The sequence below is a fragment of the Ranitomeya variabilis genome, chromosome 1 (genome assembly GCF_051348905.1).
Source record: "Ranitomeya variabilis isolate aRanVar5 chromosome 1, aRanVar5.hap1, whole genome shotgun sequence".
In the NCBI taxonomy this organism is placed as follows: Eukaryota; Metazoa; Chordata; class Amphibia; order Anura; family Dendrobatidae; genus Ranitomeya; species Ranitomeya variabilis.
The window spans coordinates 447,665,369-447,681,605 of NC_135232.1; the positions used below are offsets into that span (position 1 = coordinate 447,665,369).

General features: G+C 44.0%; 1 protein-coding gene across 4 annotated transcripts in view; it reads right to left on the bottom strand.

Annotated features, from left to right (window-relative positions):
* The window catches only part of ADAMTSL1 (ADAMTS like 1), a 481,733-nt gene that overhangs the window by 36,621 nt on the left and 428,875 nt on the right, over positions 1–16,237 (bottom strand). The window contains exon 24 of one of the 4 annotated variants that reach the window (XM_077249800.1): positions 7,175–7,504. The exons of the other annotated variants lie outside the window; for them this stretch is intronic. Coding sequence (XP_077105915.1) covers positions 7,446–7,504 — 59 coding nt within the window. The 3' untranslated portion in view covers positions 7,175–7,445. Of the gene's footprint in view, positions 1–7,174; positions 7,505–16,237 lie in introns of those variants that run through there. 4 annotated transcript variants of the gene reach the window in all.

The following is a 16,237-nucleotide window of genomic DNA, read 5'->3' on the forward strand; positions in this document are numbered from 1 at the left end:
TGAAAGGTGATGGCCGTATATCTTATATCAGCCAAACCTGGTGACAGGTTCACTTTAATTTTACCCATCACAAACAGGTAATCCTGTATAATAAAGTGTAAAGTGCTGGGATATTATGTCAGTTACCAATTTATATCCTCAATACATTTTAACGTAAAACCCTTCTATCGTGGTAGCAATATTAATTATACCTATTAATAAGCTTGCAGTTATTATTTCACTGTTCTAAACGGCTGCCACTGCTTTGTTCACTTTCTAATTGTGTCCTCATTTATCCCCACAGCCCAGAACTTCTAGCTCTCAAGGACCATAATGTCAGGACTCTGAACATTTTTTATTACCTTTTGTGCATTACTGCCCTTTTCCAAGATGGCGTCTTTGGTCTCATGTGCACTGTGTCTTCCTGCTATAAAACTCCACCCCAGCCTTCAGTCTGTGCTAGAGTATTCTGCCTTGCATCCAGCTCCTGACCTCTGGTTACTCCCTGGCTATATACCTGCTCCTGTGAACCTGTGGGGTTATCCTGCTACTCTGCTCGGAGTTCCTGCTGCATACTCCAGTTCCAGTAATCCTCCTTCATCTGCTGCTCGTATTTACTTCCATCTGCATTTGCTGGACATGTAAGCTGTTGCTGCTCTGCAAGAACCTGAGACTATTACCCAGGCCTCCCTGGTTGAGCTAAGATATTATTTGAACTGCCTTATAAGCATATCTATCTGTGTTTTGGACTAAGCAAGGACTTATTCGTGTCAAGTATCCTCAAGAATAATTGTGCTTCATAGACTTTCTGCGTGATTGCATTTTCCTCTGAAGTTTCCTATAGACTGCTAAGCTGCATTTAATATTTACTCCAAGTGTTGTGGATTTGAGTTTCTCTCTGCACCTGTTTGAATCACCGTGTGATAATATAGACTTTACCTCTTATAAATCTGTGTCCTGTAGTTGTCTTGTTCCACGCAAAGAGTTTCCGGAGTTATCCCCTATAATTATTACACATATACAAATCAGCGCTGGATGGAGAAATGGGCAGGCCGGACCATCTTTTATGCCTCCTATCATATTTACACTGATCAATGATGATGACTTTCCCTATATCATCCACAACGAGCTGTCTGGCACTATTGCTGTGGAGCAGAAGTCTGATACACAAGGCACTGTGGATGGGCTAGTCCCACCCATTATTCTGATCGGTGCTAATCACAAGCCTAGTGTATGCTAAGCTCCACGGGTGATATGAGGACACAGTTAAAAAGCTTTGTGCAAAAAGAAAAAAAAAAAAAAAAAAGAGCATGAACCGCACATCCCAAAATTATAAGTTGATCTAATGCCGCTAGGCAAAAATTTATATACTGAACATGAGGTTTTCAGTTTAACATTCTGATCAGACTGTATGAAGCCCACTGCCCCTTCACGGCAAACCTCGTAGTGGGTCCTAACGCCCTAACGGAGAAAAAGCCGTGCGGCGACCAACGCCGCAGCGGCCATGCACCAGCAGGGCGGACGGCCTGTTGCCCCACAGCACCCATGCTGCGAGACTGAGCCCCCATGACTCCAGACCGCGCCGCCCCACCAGCACAAAGCCACCGCAACAATGGCCGCCACACAGCACCAGCACCAAAATGAAAGGAGCATTTAAACTCACATTCCTCCAGCTCTTCAGTGAGAGCCAAAATGGGCTAGACCCCTTACTTTGCAGTCTCCTGCTAATTAAAATCACCTGAGCCAAATGGGAGGAGTGCTGGTCCAAGAAAGACAAGAACATGCTTTGTGCAAAAAGAAAAAAAAAAAAAAAAAAAAAAAAAAAGAGCATGAACCGCACATCCCAAAATTATAAGTTGATCTAATGCCGCTAGGCAAAAATTTATATACTGAACATGAGGTTTTCAGTTTAACATTCTGATCAGACTGTATGAAGCCCACTGCCCCTTCACGGCAAACCTCTAAGTAAGGGGTCTAGCCCATTTTTGCTCTCACTGAAGAGCTGGAGGAAGGTGAGTTTAAATGCTCCTTTCATTTTGGTGCTGGTGCTGTGTGGCGGCCATTGTTGCTGTGGCTTTGTGCTGGTGGGGCGGCGCGGTCTGGAGTCATGGGGGCTCAGTCTCGCAGCATGGGTGCTGTGGGGCAACAGGCCGTCCGCCCTGCTGGTGCATGGCCGCTGCGGCGGTGGTCGCTGCACGGCTCCGCTCCGTTAGGGCGGTAGGACCCACTACGAGGTTTGCCGTGAAGTGGCAGTGGGCTTCATACAGTCTGATCAGAATGTTAAACTGAAAACCTCATGTTCAGTATATAAATTTTTGCCTAGCGGCTTTAGATCAACGTATGATTTTGGGATGTGCGGTTCATGCTCTTTTTTTTTTTTTTTTTTTTCTTTTTGCACAAAGCATGTTCTTGTCTCTTTCTTGGACCAGCACTCCTCCCATTTGGCACAGGTGATTTTAATTAGCAGGAGACTTCAAAGTAAGGGGTCTAGCCCATTTTTGCTCTCACTGAAGAGCTGGAGGAAGGTGAGTTTAAATGCTCCTTTCATTTTGGTGCTGGTGCTGTGTGGCGGCCATTGTTGCTGTGGCTTTGTGCTGGTGGGGCGGCGCGGTCTGGAGTCATGGGGGCTCAGTCTCGCAGCATGGGTGCTGTGGGGCAACAGGCCGTCCGCCCTGCTGGTGCATGGCCGCTGCGGCGGTGGTCGCTGCACGGCTCCGCTCCGTTAGGGCGGTAGGACCCACTACGAGGTTTGCCGTGAAGTGGCAGTGGGCTTCATACAGTCTGATCAGAATGTTAAACTGAAAACCTCATGTTCAGTATATAAATTTTTGCCTAGCGGCTTTAGATCAACGTATGATTTTGGGATGTGCGGTTCATGCTCTTTTTTTTTTTTTTTTTTTTCTTTTTGCACAAAGCATGTTCTTGTCTCTTTCTTGGACCAGCACTCCTCCCATTTGGCACAGGTGATTTTAATTAGCAGGAGACTTCAAAGTAAGGGGTCTAGCCCATTTTTGCTCTCACTGAAGAGCTGGAGGAAGGTGAGTTTAAATGCTCCTTTCATTTTGGTGCTGGTGCTGTGTGGCGGCCATTGTTGCTGTGGCTTTGTGCTGGTGGGGCGGCGCGGTCTGGAGTCATGGGGGCTCAGTCTCGCAGCATGGGTGCTGTGGGGCAACAGGCCGTCCGCCCTGCTGGTGCATGGCCGCTGCGGCGGTGGTCGCTGCACGGCTCCGCTCCGTTAGGGCGGTAGGACCCACTACGAGGTTTGCCGTGAAGTGGCAGTGGGCTTCATACAGTCTGATCAGAATGTTAAACTGAAAACCTCATGTTCAGTATATAAATTTTTTCCTAGCGGCTTTAGATCAACGTATGATTTTGGGATGTGCGGTTCATGCTCTTTTTTTTTTTTTTTTTTTCTTTTTGCACAAAGCATGTTCTTGTCTCTTTCTTGGACCAGCACTCCTCCCATTTGGCACAGGTGATTTTAATTAGCAGGAGACTTCAAAGTAAGGGGTCTAGCCCATTTTTGCTCTCACTGAAGAGCTGGAGGAAGGTGAGTTTAAATGCTCCTTTCATTTTGGTGCTGGTGCTGTGTGGCGGCCATTGTTGCTGTGGCTTTGTGCTGGTGGGGCGGCGCGGTCTGGAGTCATGGGGGCTCAGTCTCGCAGCATGGGTGCTGTGGGGCAACAGGCCGTCCGCCCTGCTGGTGCATGGCCGCTGCGGCGGTGGTCGCTGCACGGCTCCGCTCCGTTAGGGCGGTAGGACCCACTACGAGGTTTGCCGTGAAGTGGCAGTGGGCTTCATACAGTCTGATCAGAATGTTAAACTGAAAACCTCATGTTCAGTATATAAATTTTTGCCAGGCGGCTTTAGATCAACGTATGATTTTGGGATGTGCGGTTCATGCTCTTTTTTTTTTTTTTTTCTTTTTGCACAGTTAAAAAGCTGTAGACGAACAAACTTGGAACTGCAATTTGGGGCAAGGATGACAGATATGTTTTACAAGGAACCTGTCACTAGATTTATACTGCCCGATCCACAGTCAGCATGGATCAGAATCTGGCTGTGTGATTGCAGCAAGCTAAGTTTTACTCTGAAATGGTGCAACAATTCAGAAAACATAGCAGGGACTATAGGCAAAGACCTGAATAGTACAGCCCCCGCCTGGCTTCTTCCCACCCTGCTCTAGATAATTGACAGATCTCCTAATGAACACACATGAGAGAGACTTGTCAGAGTAAAACATTACTGACTCCAATCACACGGACAGGCTATGATTTATGCTGCCGATGGTTCGGGTATTATAAATTTAGTGACAAGTTCACTTTTAGTCACATGCTGCTGCCAGTAGTGCTACATTATTGCTGTCTGAATCCGTAAGAACAGACAGTTCTCCATAGACATTTATCCATAGAGGTAAATAATACAACATACAGTAAACTAACGAAATCGCTCTAGTTATGGCTGAACTGATAATACATGGACATTCCTTTTAAGACCACTGTAACTCAGACACAATGTTTTTAAGTTATAGCAAGTGATGACAATTCTGCCCTATTTAATGATGAGACATCAGTCATTTACTGCTGAAAACCATATTTAGCAATTGGTGGGTAAAGCACCATATCACAATAATGAAAAGCTATAAATCGCACTGAAAAAAAAAGAAAAAGAGAAAAAAAGAGAAAGATGTAGATTTTTTTTTAAAATTCTTCTTCACACACTTGTTTTCCATGAAAAGAATGTTATTAAGGCTACAGTCCAACACTCAGTATTTGGTCAGTATTTTACCTCAGTATGTGTAAGCCAAAATCAGGAGAGGAACAATCAGCGGAAAAGTACAATGGGGAAAAAAAGTATTTAATCAGCCACCAATTGTGCAAGTTCTCCCATTTGAAAAGATGAGATATACCTGTAATTGACATCATAGGTAGACCACAGATATGAGAGTCAAAATTGAGAAAACAAATTCAGAAAATCACCTTGTCTGATTTGGCAAGATTTATTCTGCAAATTATGGTGGAAAATAAGTATTTGGTAATCAACAAAAGTTCATCTCAATATTTTGTTATATATCCTTTGTTGGCAATGACAGAGGTCAAACCTTTTCTGTAAGACTTCACAAGGTTGGCACACACTGTTGTTGGTATGTTGGCCCATTCCTCCATGCAGATCTCCTCTAGAGCAGTGATGTTTTCGGCCTGTCGCTGGGCAACATGAACTTTCAACTGCCTCTCCAAAGGTTTTCTATGGGGTTGAGATCTGGAGACTGGCTAGGGCACTCCAGGACCTCCATACGCTTCTTACGAAGCCACTCCTTCGTTGCCCTGGCTGTGTGCTTGGGATCATTATCATGCTGAAAGACCCATCCATGTTTCATCTTCAATGCCCTTGCTGATGGAAAGAGGACTGCACTCAAAATCTCACAATACATGGCCCAATTCATTCTTTCATGTACACGGATTAGTCGTCCCAGTCACTTTGCAGACAAACAGCCCTAAAGCATGATGCTGTCACTCCCATGCTTCACAGTAGGTATGGTGCTCTTTGTATGCAACTCAGCATTCTATCTCCTCCAAAGACGTAAAGTTTTGTTTCTAACAAACAGTTCTATTTTGGTTTCATCAGACCATATGACAGTGTTTCTCAACTCCAGTCCTCAAGACCCCACAACAGGTCATGCTTTCAGGATTTCCTTAGTATTGCATAGGCGATGGAATTAATGCTTGAGCAGGTGATGAAATTATCACCTGTGCAATATAAAGGAAATCCTGAAAACATGACCTGTTGTGGGGTCTTGAAGTCTGGAGTTAAAAAACACTGCCATATGACATTCTCCTAATACTCTTCTGGATAATCCAAATGCTCTCTAGCAAACTTCAAATGGGCCTGGACATGTACTGGCTTAAGGAGGGGGACATGTCTGGCACTGCAGGATCTCAGTCCCTGGTGGCTTGGTGTGTTACTGATGGTAGCCTTTGTTACGGTGGTTCTAGCTCTATGCAGGACATTCAATAGGTCCCCCTGTGTGGTTCTGGGATTTTTGCTCACCGTTCTTGTAATCATTTTGACCCCACAGGGTGAGATCTTGAGTGGAGCTCCAAATCAAGTGAGATTATCAGTGGTCTTGTATGTCTCCCATTTTCTTATTATTGATCCCACAGTTGATTTCATCACACCAAGCTGCTTGCCTATTGCAGATTTAGTCTTTCCAGCCTGGTGCAAGTGAGGCCATATATCCAGCTGTGTTCAAGACCACTGGTCTAGGGCATATAAATAATAATGTCTTGGTGGTAGGCAGTAGAAGTGTTAATGTTCATATTCAGAGAGTAATTCACCCCTTTAGGCTACAGCAATTTACTTGCTGTACCAGGAGAAAAGCAGAGTGATCCGCTGATAGAAGACACTAGTAGGGTACTGGACAACCTCAGATTATGAAGGCTCAGGCATTGCAGAGGGGAGTAAATATTTTTGTGTTTGTTATTAAGGCCGGTTTCACATTTGCGGTTGTGTCCGCAGCGTTTATGCCGCAATTTTCCGCATGCGTTGCGTTTTCCTATATTTAACATTAGGGACGCATGTGTCTGCGTTTGATTGCGTTTTGCCGCGTTTGACGACGCATGCGTCGTTTCGTCGTCTGCAGCTTGGCGCAGTAAACGCTACATGTAGTAATTTTAGAGGTGTCAATTTGCCGCCTAGAAACGTATTATGTTAGCGCTAGGAATGCGGCAAAAAAACACATTGCTGTCTATGGGAACGCATGCGTACGCATGTGTTTGATGCGCTTGCGCACTTCGGACTGCGCATGTCCAGGAACTGATTTAGACATGCCCATTAAAGACACACCCTCTGGAAAATATCAAACGCATGCGCATAAAAAGCGCAAACATATGTAAAAACGCATGCAAACGCTGCGTTTTTTTACCATCATGTGTAAGTTATGTGCGGATAAAAAACGCTGCGTCATCAGACGTTTGCATGCATTTTTGCATGCGTTTGCAGTTGCGGACAATACGCTGCAGACTTAACCGCAAATGTGAAACTAGCCTAACTCATTTTCAGCATTTTAGGAGAAACAATAGCTTTCCAATGGACAACCCCTATGAAAGCTTAAAGGGAACACAGTTATCTGTGGCCATGTTTAAATACCTCAGGTAAGTTCTAACTGCAGTAATTGTACAATACAAAGACAAAGAACAACGTTTTAAACCAGCGTTTAATAAATGGGAATTTCTGGCACTGGAACTATACAGAATCCTTAATGAATATGGGTCAGAGGCGGGAAATTCAATATACATTGCAGCAGCCAACTGAGCTACGATTATCCGGGAACGCACGTTTGCTTCCACAGCATTTTTTGGCTGGGTGTATCTTGGACTATTATGAATTACTCCTGCTTGAGTGTTGTGATTTTAAACAATAAACTTCAACTAATTAAAAATTCAGCTGAACTCTGCAAATAGACAACTTCATAACGGTGCTGTTCCCCAAATTCTGTTGTGTAAGAAACTTTCTTTCCAAACATGTGCTAGAGAAAAAAGAGAGAAAAAAATGGAACGATAAAATGTTGAGACCATTCCTGTCATGGTTCTCATTATTTCTCCCACCGGCCTCTTATTAATAGAGAGTTTAAAATCCTTAGAGATGATAAACCTTTAAAATTCTGAATATGTATATGATGAACTATAGCATTAGGGTTCAATCTGCATTACATTAATGTAAAGAACAAATTTATCTCTAAGTCAGGGGAATCGTTTATAGCACTTTCTTGAGGAAGGCACCGTGGTGTCCCGCCAGCTATCAGTCTCCTTTGGTTTCTTCAAACAATAAATACATGTTTTATTTGTAAAATATAATGATTTGTGAACTAGCGCAAAAAAGCCATTAACATTTTTTCAAAAACATTTTTTATGACTAACACTGGATTTGGCGTTACATAAGTACTTTAGTCAGGAGTTTGAAACTTAAAGGAGGCAATGTGTGGCCTGGTGACCATATGTGAACCTAAAAGGATTTTCTATGGCTCCAGACTAATTTAAAATTCAAATGTTTAACAAGATACATCAGCATGAATCCAGTATATATAACTGACAAGATTAGAGAAGACATCCATAACTTTATTTTATTGCGTTGCACATGCTGGACACACTGGAAATCAAATAGAATCCATTCAGATTCTTCTTCTAAAAATGGATCCTAATTGGAAAATGTTGACCCGGGAGTTGTATCATACATAGCATGTTTGATAATCAAAGTGGTGCCTTCATCATTTTGCTCACCTTTACAAAGAGGGCTTTACCAGATTTAAAAAAAATAATGTCAGCCATGCAAGCCTAAAAAGAACATATTATGTTAACCTCTTTCATTCCCCATTGTTCCAGAATTGACAGTGGTATAGCCCTATTTGTTCAATATGACTTGTGTTTATTTGTGAAAAAATTGGAAATTTGGCGACAGTTAAGCAATTTTCAAACTTTTAATTTTTATGGTTTTAAACCAGAAAGTTATGTCTCACAAAATAGTTAATAAATAACATTCCCCAAATGTCTACTTTACATCATCACATCATTTTTGAAACATATTTTTTTTTGCTAGGAAGTTAGAAGGGTTAAAAGTTGATCAGCGATTACTCATTTTTCCAACCAATTTCACAGAACCATTTTTTTAAGTACTGCATCAAATTTGAAGTGACTTTGAGGGGCCTATATGAAAAAAAGGTCAAAATTGACACTATTCTAAAAACTGTAATCGAGAATTATATTAACCCTTCAGGTGTTTTTTTAAACATTTAATTTTGTTTCACAAAAATGTAACTTTAGACCCAAATTTCTTTATTTTCACAAGGGTACCATGATAAAATGAACACCAAAATTTGTTGTTCAATTTCTCCTGAGTATGTTGTTACCTCATATGTGGGGGAAAACCACTGTTTGGGCGCATGGCAGGGGTTGGAAGGGAAGGAGCACCGTTTGACTCTTTTAATATAAAATTGACTGGAACAGAGAGCGGATGCCATGCGCATTAGGAGAGCCCCTTATATGCCTAAACAGTGGAAACCCCCCATAAGTGGTGACATTTTGGAAACTAAACCCCTCAAACACCTTGAACCCCCACGTGCTTTACAGAAGTTTATAATGTATTGCTGTGAAAATAAAAATCACAAATTTTCCACAAAAATTATCTTTTAGTCTCCAGATTTTTATTTTCACAATGGTAAGAGGAGATAATGGACTCCAAAAATTGTTGTGCAATTTCTCCTGAGAACGCAGATACCCCATATATGGGGTAAAACCACTGTTTAGGAGCACGGTAGGGCTCGGAAAGGAAAGAGCACTGTTGTGAGTTTGGTTTTTGGGCTCCCCCGGTGGTCACTGGTGGTACTAGACTTGTGTGCTTCACTTTCTCTGTTCACCTGTTTCCATCAGGATATGGGTGTATCCTATTTAGCCTTGCTGCTCAGTTATTCTAGTGCCGGCCATCTATGTAACCAGAGCCTTTCTGTTGCATGTTCCTGCTTCTAGACTACTATCAGCTAAGTTGGACTCTTAGTCCTAAGTTTGTTTTGCATTTTTGTTCCAGTTCACAGTTATGTTATTTTTCTGTAGCTGGAAGCTCTTGTGGGCCGAAATTGCCACTCCGGTGTCATGAGTTGACACATGAGTCTTAAAGTAATTTCGGGATGGTACTTTAATAGGGTTTTCAGCTGACCGTGAAGTTACCTATTGTATCTTCTTGCTATCTAGTAAGCGGACCTCGCTTTGCTGAACCTACCTTCATACTGCGTATGTCTTTTCCTCTGAACTCACCGTCAATATATGTGGGGGGCTTCTGTCTCCTTTTTGGGGGAATTTCCCTAGAGGTAAGCCAGGTCTGTCTTTTCCTCTATTAGGGTTAGTTAGTCCTCCGGCTGGCGCTAGGCGTCTAGGGATAAAACGTAGGTACGCCACCCGGCCACTGTTAGTTGTGTGGTAGGTTTAGCTCACGGTCAGCTCGAGATTCCATCACCCAAGAGCTGTTCTGTTATTTATGTTCTCTGACGTTCCCTTGCCATTGGGAACCATGACAGTATGGCCGGCCCAGTGTTAAAACCGTTGGCAGAAGAAAGGAGAGAAAAAGAAGTCTGCAGATTTTTATTTTTTTTTTCCTCTGAGCTTGCTCTATAGTTGACTTAGTTGCATTTCTGCTCTAATTGCAGCCTTTCTCTCTCTCTCTCCTTCTAATCCTTGAATGGCTCTGATCTCACCTGATTAAAATGGATCCTCAGAGTTTGGCTACAGGTTTGAATAATCTTGCTACGAAGGTTCAAAATTTACAGGATTTTGTTATTCATGCTCCTATATCTGAACCTAGAATTCCTATACCAGAATTTTTCTCCGGGGATAGATCTCGTTTCCTGAATTTCAAAAATAATTGTAAATTATTTCTTTCCCTGAGATCTCGCTCCGCTGGAGATCCCACACAGCAGGTTAGGATAGTAATTTCCTTGCTGCGGGGTGACCCTCAAGACAGGGCATTTGCATTGGCACCCGGGGATCCTGCGTTGCTCAATGTGGATGCGTTTTTTCTGGCTTTGGGGTTGCTTTATGAGGAACCTAACTTAGAGATTCAGGCTGAAAAAGCCTTGATGGCCCTATCTCAAGGGCAAGATGAAGCTGAAATATACTGCCAAAAATTTCGTAAATGGTCTGTGCTTACTCAGTGGAATGAGTGCGCCCTGGCGGCGAATTTCAGAGAGGGTCTCTCTGATGCCATTAAAGATGTTATGGTGGGGTTCCCTGCACCTACAGGTCTGAATGAGTCCATGACAATGGCTATTCAGATTGATCGGCGTTTGCGGGAGCGCAAACCTGTGCACCATTTGGCGGTGTCTTCTGAGAAGGCTCCAGAAAATATGCAATGTGATAGAATTCTGTCCAGAAGCGAACGGCAGAATTTTAGGCGAAAAAATGGGTTGTGCTTCTATTGTGGTGATTCAACTCATGTTATATCAGCATGCTCTAAACGTACAAAAAAGGTTGATAAGTCTATTTCAATTGGCACTTTACAGTCTAAGTTTATTCTGTCTGTGACCTTGATTTGTTCATTATCGTCAATTACCGCGGATGCCTATGTCGACTCTGGCGCCGCTTTGAGTCTAATGGATTGGTCCTTTGCCAGGCGCTGTGGGTTTGATCTAGAGCCTCTGGAAGTTCCTATACCTCTGAAGGGTATTGACTCTACACCATTGGCTAGTAATAAACCACAATACTGGACACAAGTGACTATGCGTATGAATCCAGACCATCAGGAGATGATTCGCTTCCTTGTGTTGTACAATCTACATGACGTTTTGGTGCTCGGATTACCATGGTTACAATCTCATAACCCAGTCCTTGACTGGAAAGCAATGTCTGTGTTAAGCTGGGGATGTCAGGGGGCTCATGGGGACGTACCTTTGGTTTCCATTTCGTCATCTATTCCCTCTGAGATTCCGGAATTTTTATCTGATTATCGTGATGTTTTTGAGGAGCCTAAGCTTGGTTCACTACCTCCTCACAGAGATTGCGATTGTACCATAGATCTGATTCCGGGCAGTAAATTTCCAAAGGGTCGTTTATTTAATCTATCTGTACCTGAACATGCGGCTATGCGAGAATATATTAAGGAGTCCCTGGAAAAGGGACATATTCGTCCTTCTTCATCTCCCTTAGGAGCCGGTTTTTTCTTTGTATCTAAAAAAGATGGCTCTTTGAGGCCGTGTATTGATTATCGACTCTTGAATAAAATTACAGTCAAATATCAGTATCCTCTGCCACTGCTGACTGATTTGTTTGCTCGAATAAAAGGGGCTAAGTGGTTCTCTAAGATTGATCTCCGTGGGGCGTATAATTTGGTGCGAATTAAGCAGGGGGATGAGTGGAAAACCGCATTTAATACGCCCGAGGGCCATTTTGAGTATTTAGTAATGCCTTTTGGTCTTTCAAATGCCCCTTCAGTCTTTCAGTCCTTTATGCATGACATTTTCCGTGAATATTTGGATAAATTTATGATCATGTATCTGGATGATATTTTGATTTTTTCGGATGACTGGGATTCTCATGTCCAACAGAGGGTTTTTCAGGTTTTGCGGGCTAATTCCTTGTGTGTGAAGGGTTCTAAGTGTATTTTTGGGGTTCAAAAGATTTCTTTTTTGGGGTACATTTTTTCCCCCTCTTCCATTGAGATGGATCCTGTCAAGGTTCGGGCTATTTGTGATTGAACGCAACCTTCTTCTCTTAAGAGCCTTCAGAAATTTTTGGGCTTTGCTAATTTTTATCGTCGATTTATAACTGGTTTTTCTGATGTTGCTAAACCTGTTATGACCCCAATGGCGAGGGTCTCAGAGGAACAAGTAAGTCTGCGAAGTACAAAAATCCAGCTCATAGGGCAGTGGTAACTGGGTTGACCATATATCTACTCCTAACGCCAACACTAGAAGTAGCCGGGGAACATGCCTACGTTGGTCGCTAGATGTCTCGCGCCAGCCGGAGGACTAACTACCCCTAGAAGAGGAAAACAAAGACCTCTCTTGCCTCCAGAGAATAGACCCCAAAAGTTGGATACAAGCCCCCCACAAATAATAACGGTGAGGTAAGAGGAAATGACAAACACAGAGATGAACTAGGTTTAGCAAAGAGAGGCCCACTTACTAATAGCAGAATGTAGTAAGATAACTTATATGGTCAACAAAAACCCTATCAAAAATCCACACTGGAAATTCAAGAACCCCCGAACCGTCTAACGGCCCGGGGGGAGAACTCCAGCCTCCCTAGAGCTTCCAGCAAGGTTAGGATACAGATTATGTACAAGCTGGACAAAAATGCAAACAAAAACAAATAGCAAAAAGCAAGAAAGCAGACTTAGCTTAATCTAGCAGGAACCAGGATCAGTAGACAAGAGCACAACAGATTAGCTCTGATTACAACGTTGCCAGGCATTGAACTGAAGGTCCAGGGAGCTTATATAGCAACACCCCTGACCTAACGACCCAGGTGAGCATACAAGGGATGGCAGACATTCCCAGAGTCAAATCACTAGTAACCACTAGAGGGAGCCAAAAAGGTAAATTCACAACAGTACCCCCCCCCTTAGTGAGGGGTCACCGAACCCTCACCAAGACCACCAGGGCGATCAGGATGAGCGGTGTGAAAGGCACGAACCAAATCGGCCGCATGCACATCAGAGGCGACCACCCAGGAATTATCCTCCTGACCATAGCCCTTCCACTTGACCAGGTACTGAAGCCTCCGCCTGGAGAGATGAGAATCTAAGATCTTCTCCACCACGTACTCCAACTCGCCCTCAACCAACACCGGAGCAGGAGGCTCAGCAGAAGGGACCACAGGCACAATGTACCGCCGCAACAAGGACCTATGAAATAATTTGTGAATGGCAAACGACACCGGAAGATCCAGGCGAAAGGATACAGGATTAAGGATTTCCAATATCTTGTAAGGACCAATGAAGCGAGGCTTAAATTTGGGAGAGGAGACCTTCATAGGAACAAATCGAGAAGACAGCCATACCAAATCCCCAACGCGAAGTCGGGGACCCACACCGCGGCGGCGGTTGGCAAAACGCTGAGCCTTCTCCTGTGACAACTTCAAGTTGTCCACCACATGACTCCAGATCCGCTGCAACCTATCCACCACAGAATCCACCCCAGGACAGTCAGAAGGCTCCACATGTCCCGAGGAAAAACGAGGATGGAAACCAGAGTTGCAGAAAAATGGCGAAACCAAGGTGGCGGAACTAGCCCGATTATTAAGGGCAAATTCAGCCAACGGCAAGAAGGTCACCCAATCATCCTGATCAGAAGAGACAAAACACCTCAAATAAGCCTCCAGAGTCTGATTAGTTCGCTCCGTTTGTCCGTTAGTCTGGGGATGAAAAGCGGACGAAAACGACAAATCAATGCCCATCCTACCACAAAAGGATCGCCAGAACCTGGAAACAAACTGGGATCCTCTGTCCGACACAATATTCTCAGGAATGCCGTGCAAACGAACCACGTTCTGGAAGAACACAGGAACCAGATCAGAAGAGGAGGGCAGCTTAGGCAAAGGAACCAAATGGACCATCTTGGAGAAACGATCACATATCACCCAGATGACAGACATGCCCTGAGACACCGGAAGATCAGAAATGAAATCCATAGAGATGTGTGTCCAAGGTCTCTTCGGGACAGGCAAGGGCAAGAGCAACCCGCTGGCACGAGAACAGCAAGGCTTAGCTCGAGCACAAGTTCCACAGGAATGCACAAATGACCGCACATCCATTGACAAGGAAGGCCACCAAAAGGACCTGGCCACCAGATCTCTGGTGCCAAAAATTCCCGGGTGCCCTGCCAACACTGAGGAATGAACCTCGGAAATTACTCTGCTGGTCCATTTAGCAGGCACAAACAATCTGTCAGATGGACAAGAGTCAGGCCTACCAGCCTGAAATCTCTGCAACACACGCCGCAGATCAGGAGAAATAGCTGACAAGATAACTCCTTCCTTAAGAATACCCACAGGTTCAGCGACTCCAGGAGCATCAGGCACAAAGCTCCTAGACAGAGCATCGGCCTTCACATTCTTAGAACCTGGTAAATACGAGACCACAAAGTCAAAACGGGAGAAAAACAATGACCAGCGGGCCTGTCTAGGATTCAGGCGTTTAGCAGACTCGAGATACATCAGATTTTTGTGATCAGTCAAGACCACCACACGATGCTTAGCACCCTCGAGCCAATGACGCCACTCCTCAAATGCCCACTTCATGGCCAACAACTCCCGATTGCCCACATCATAATTTCACTCTGCCGGCGAAAACTTCCTGGAGAAAAAGGCACAAGGTCTCATAGTAGAGCAACCAGGGCCTCTCTGCGACAAAACGGCCCCTGCCCCAATCTCCGAAGCATCCACCTCCACCTGAAAGGGAAGTGAGGTGTCAGGTTGGCACAAAACAGGCGCCGAAGTAAACCGGCGTTTCAACTCCTGGAAAGCCTCCACGGCAGCAGGAGCCCAGTTAGCTACATCAGAGCCTTTCTTGGTCATATCCGTCAATGGTTTAACAACGCTAGAAAAATTTGCGATAAAACGACGGTAGAAGTTAGCAAAACCCAAGAACTTCTGAAGACTCTTAACTGACGAGGGTTGAGTCCAATCATGAATAGCTTGGACCTTGACTGGGTCCATCTCCACAGCAGAAGGGGAAAAAATGAACCCCAAAAAGGGAACCCTCTGTACACCAAAGAGACACTTTGAGCCTTTAACAAACAAAGAATTTTCACGCAAAATCTTAAAAACCATCCTGACCTGCTCCACATGCGAGTCCCAATCATCAGAAAAAACCAGAATATCATCCAGATAAACAATCAAAAATTTATCCAGATACTTCCGGAAAATGTCATGCATGAAGGACTGAAAAACTGAAGGTGCATTAGAGAGCCCAAATGGCATCACCAAGTACTCAAAATGACCTTCGGGCGTATTGAATGCGGTTTTCCATTCATCGCCTTGCTTAATGCGCACAAGGTTGTACGCACCACGAAGGTCTATCTTGGTGAACCACTTGGCACCTTTAATCCGGGCAAACAAGTCTGACAACAGCGGCAAAGGATACTGAAATTTGACAGTGATCTTGTTTAAAAGCCGATAGTCAATACAAGGCCTCAAAGATCCGTCCTTTTTGGCCACAAAAAAGAATCCCGCACCAAGAGGGGAAGAAGAAGGACGGATATGCCCCTTCTCAAGAGACTCCTTGATATATGAACGCATCGCGGTATGTTCAGGTACCGACAAATTAAACAGTCTCCCCTTAGGAAACTTACTGCCAGGAATCAAATCTATTGCACAGTCACATTCCCTATGAGGAGGCAGTGCACTGGACTTAGACTCGCTGAAGACATCCTGATAATCAGACAAATACGCCGGAACTTCCGAAGGCGTAGAAGAAGCAATAGACAAGGGCAGGGAATCTCCATGAATTCCATGGCAGCCCCAACTTGACACCGACATTGCCTTCCAGTCCAAGACTGGATTATGGGTCTGTAACCATGGCAAACCCAAAACAACCAAATCATGCATCTTATGCAGAACAAGAAAACATAGTAACATAGTAACATAGTAAGGCCGAAAAAAGACATTTGTCCATCCAGTTCAGCCTATATTCCATCATAATAAATCCCCAGATCTACGTCCTTCTACAGAACCTAATAATTGTATGATACAATATTGTTCTGCTCCAGGAAGACATC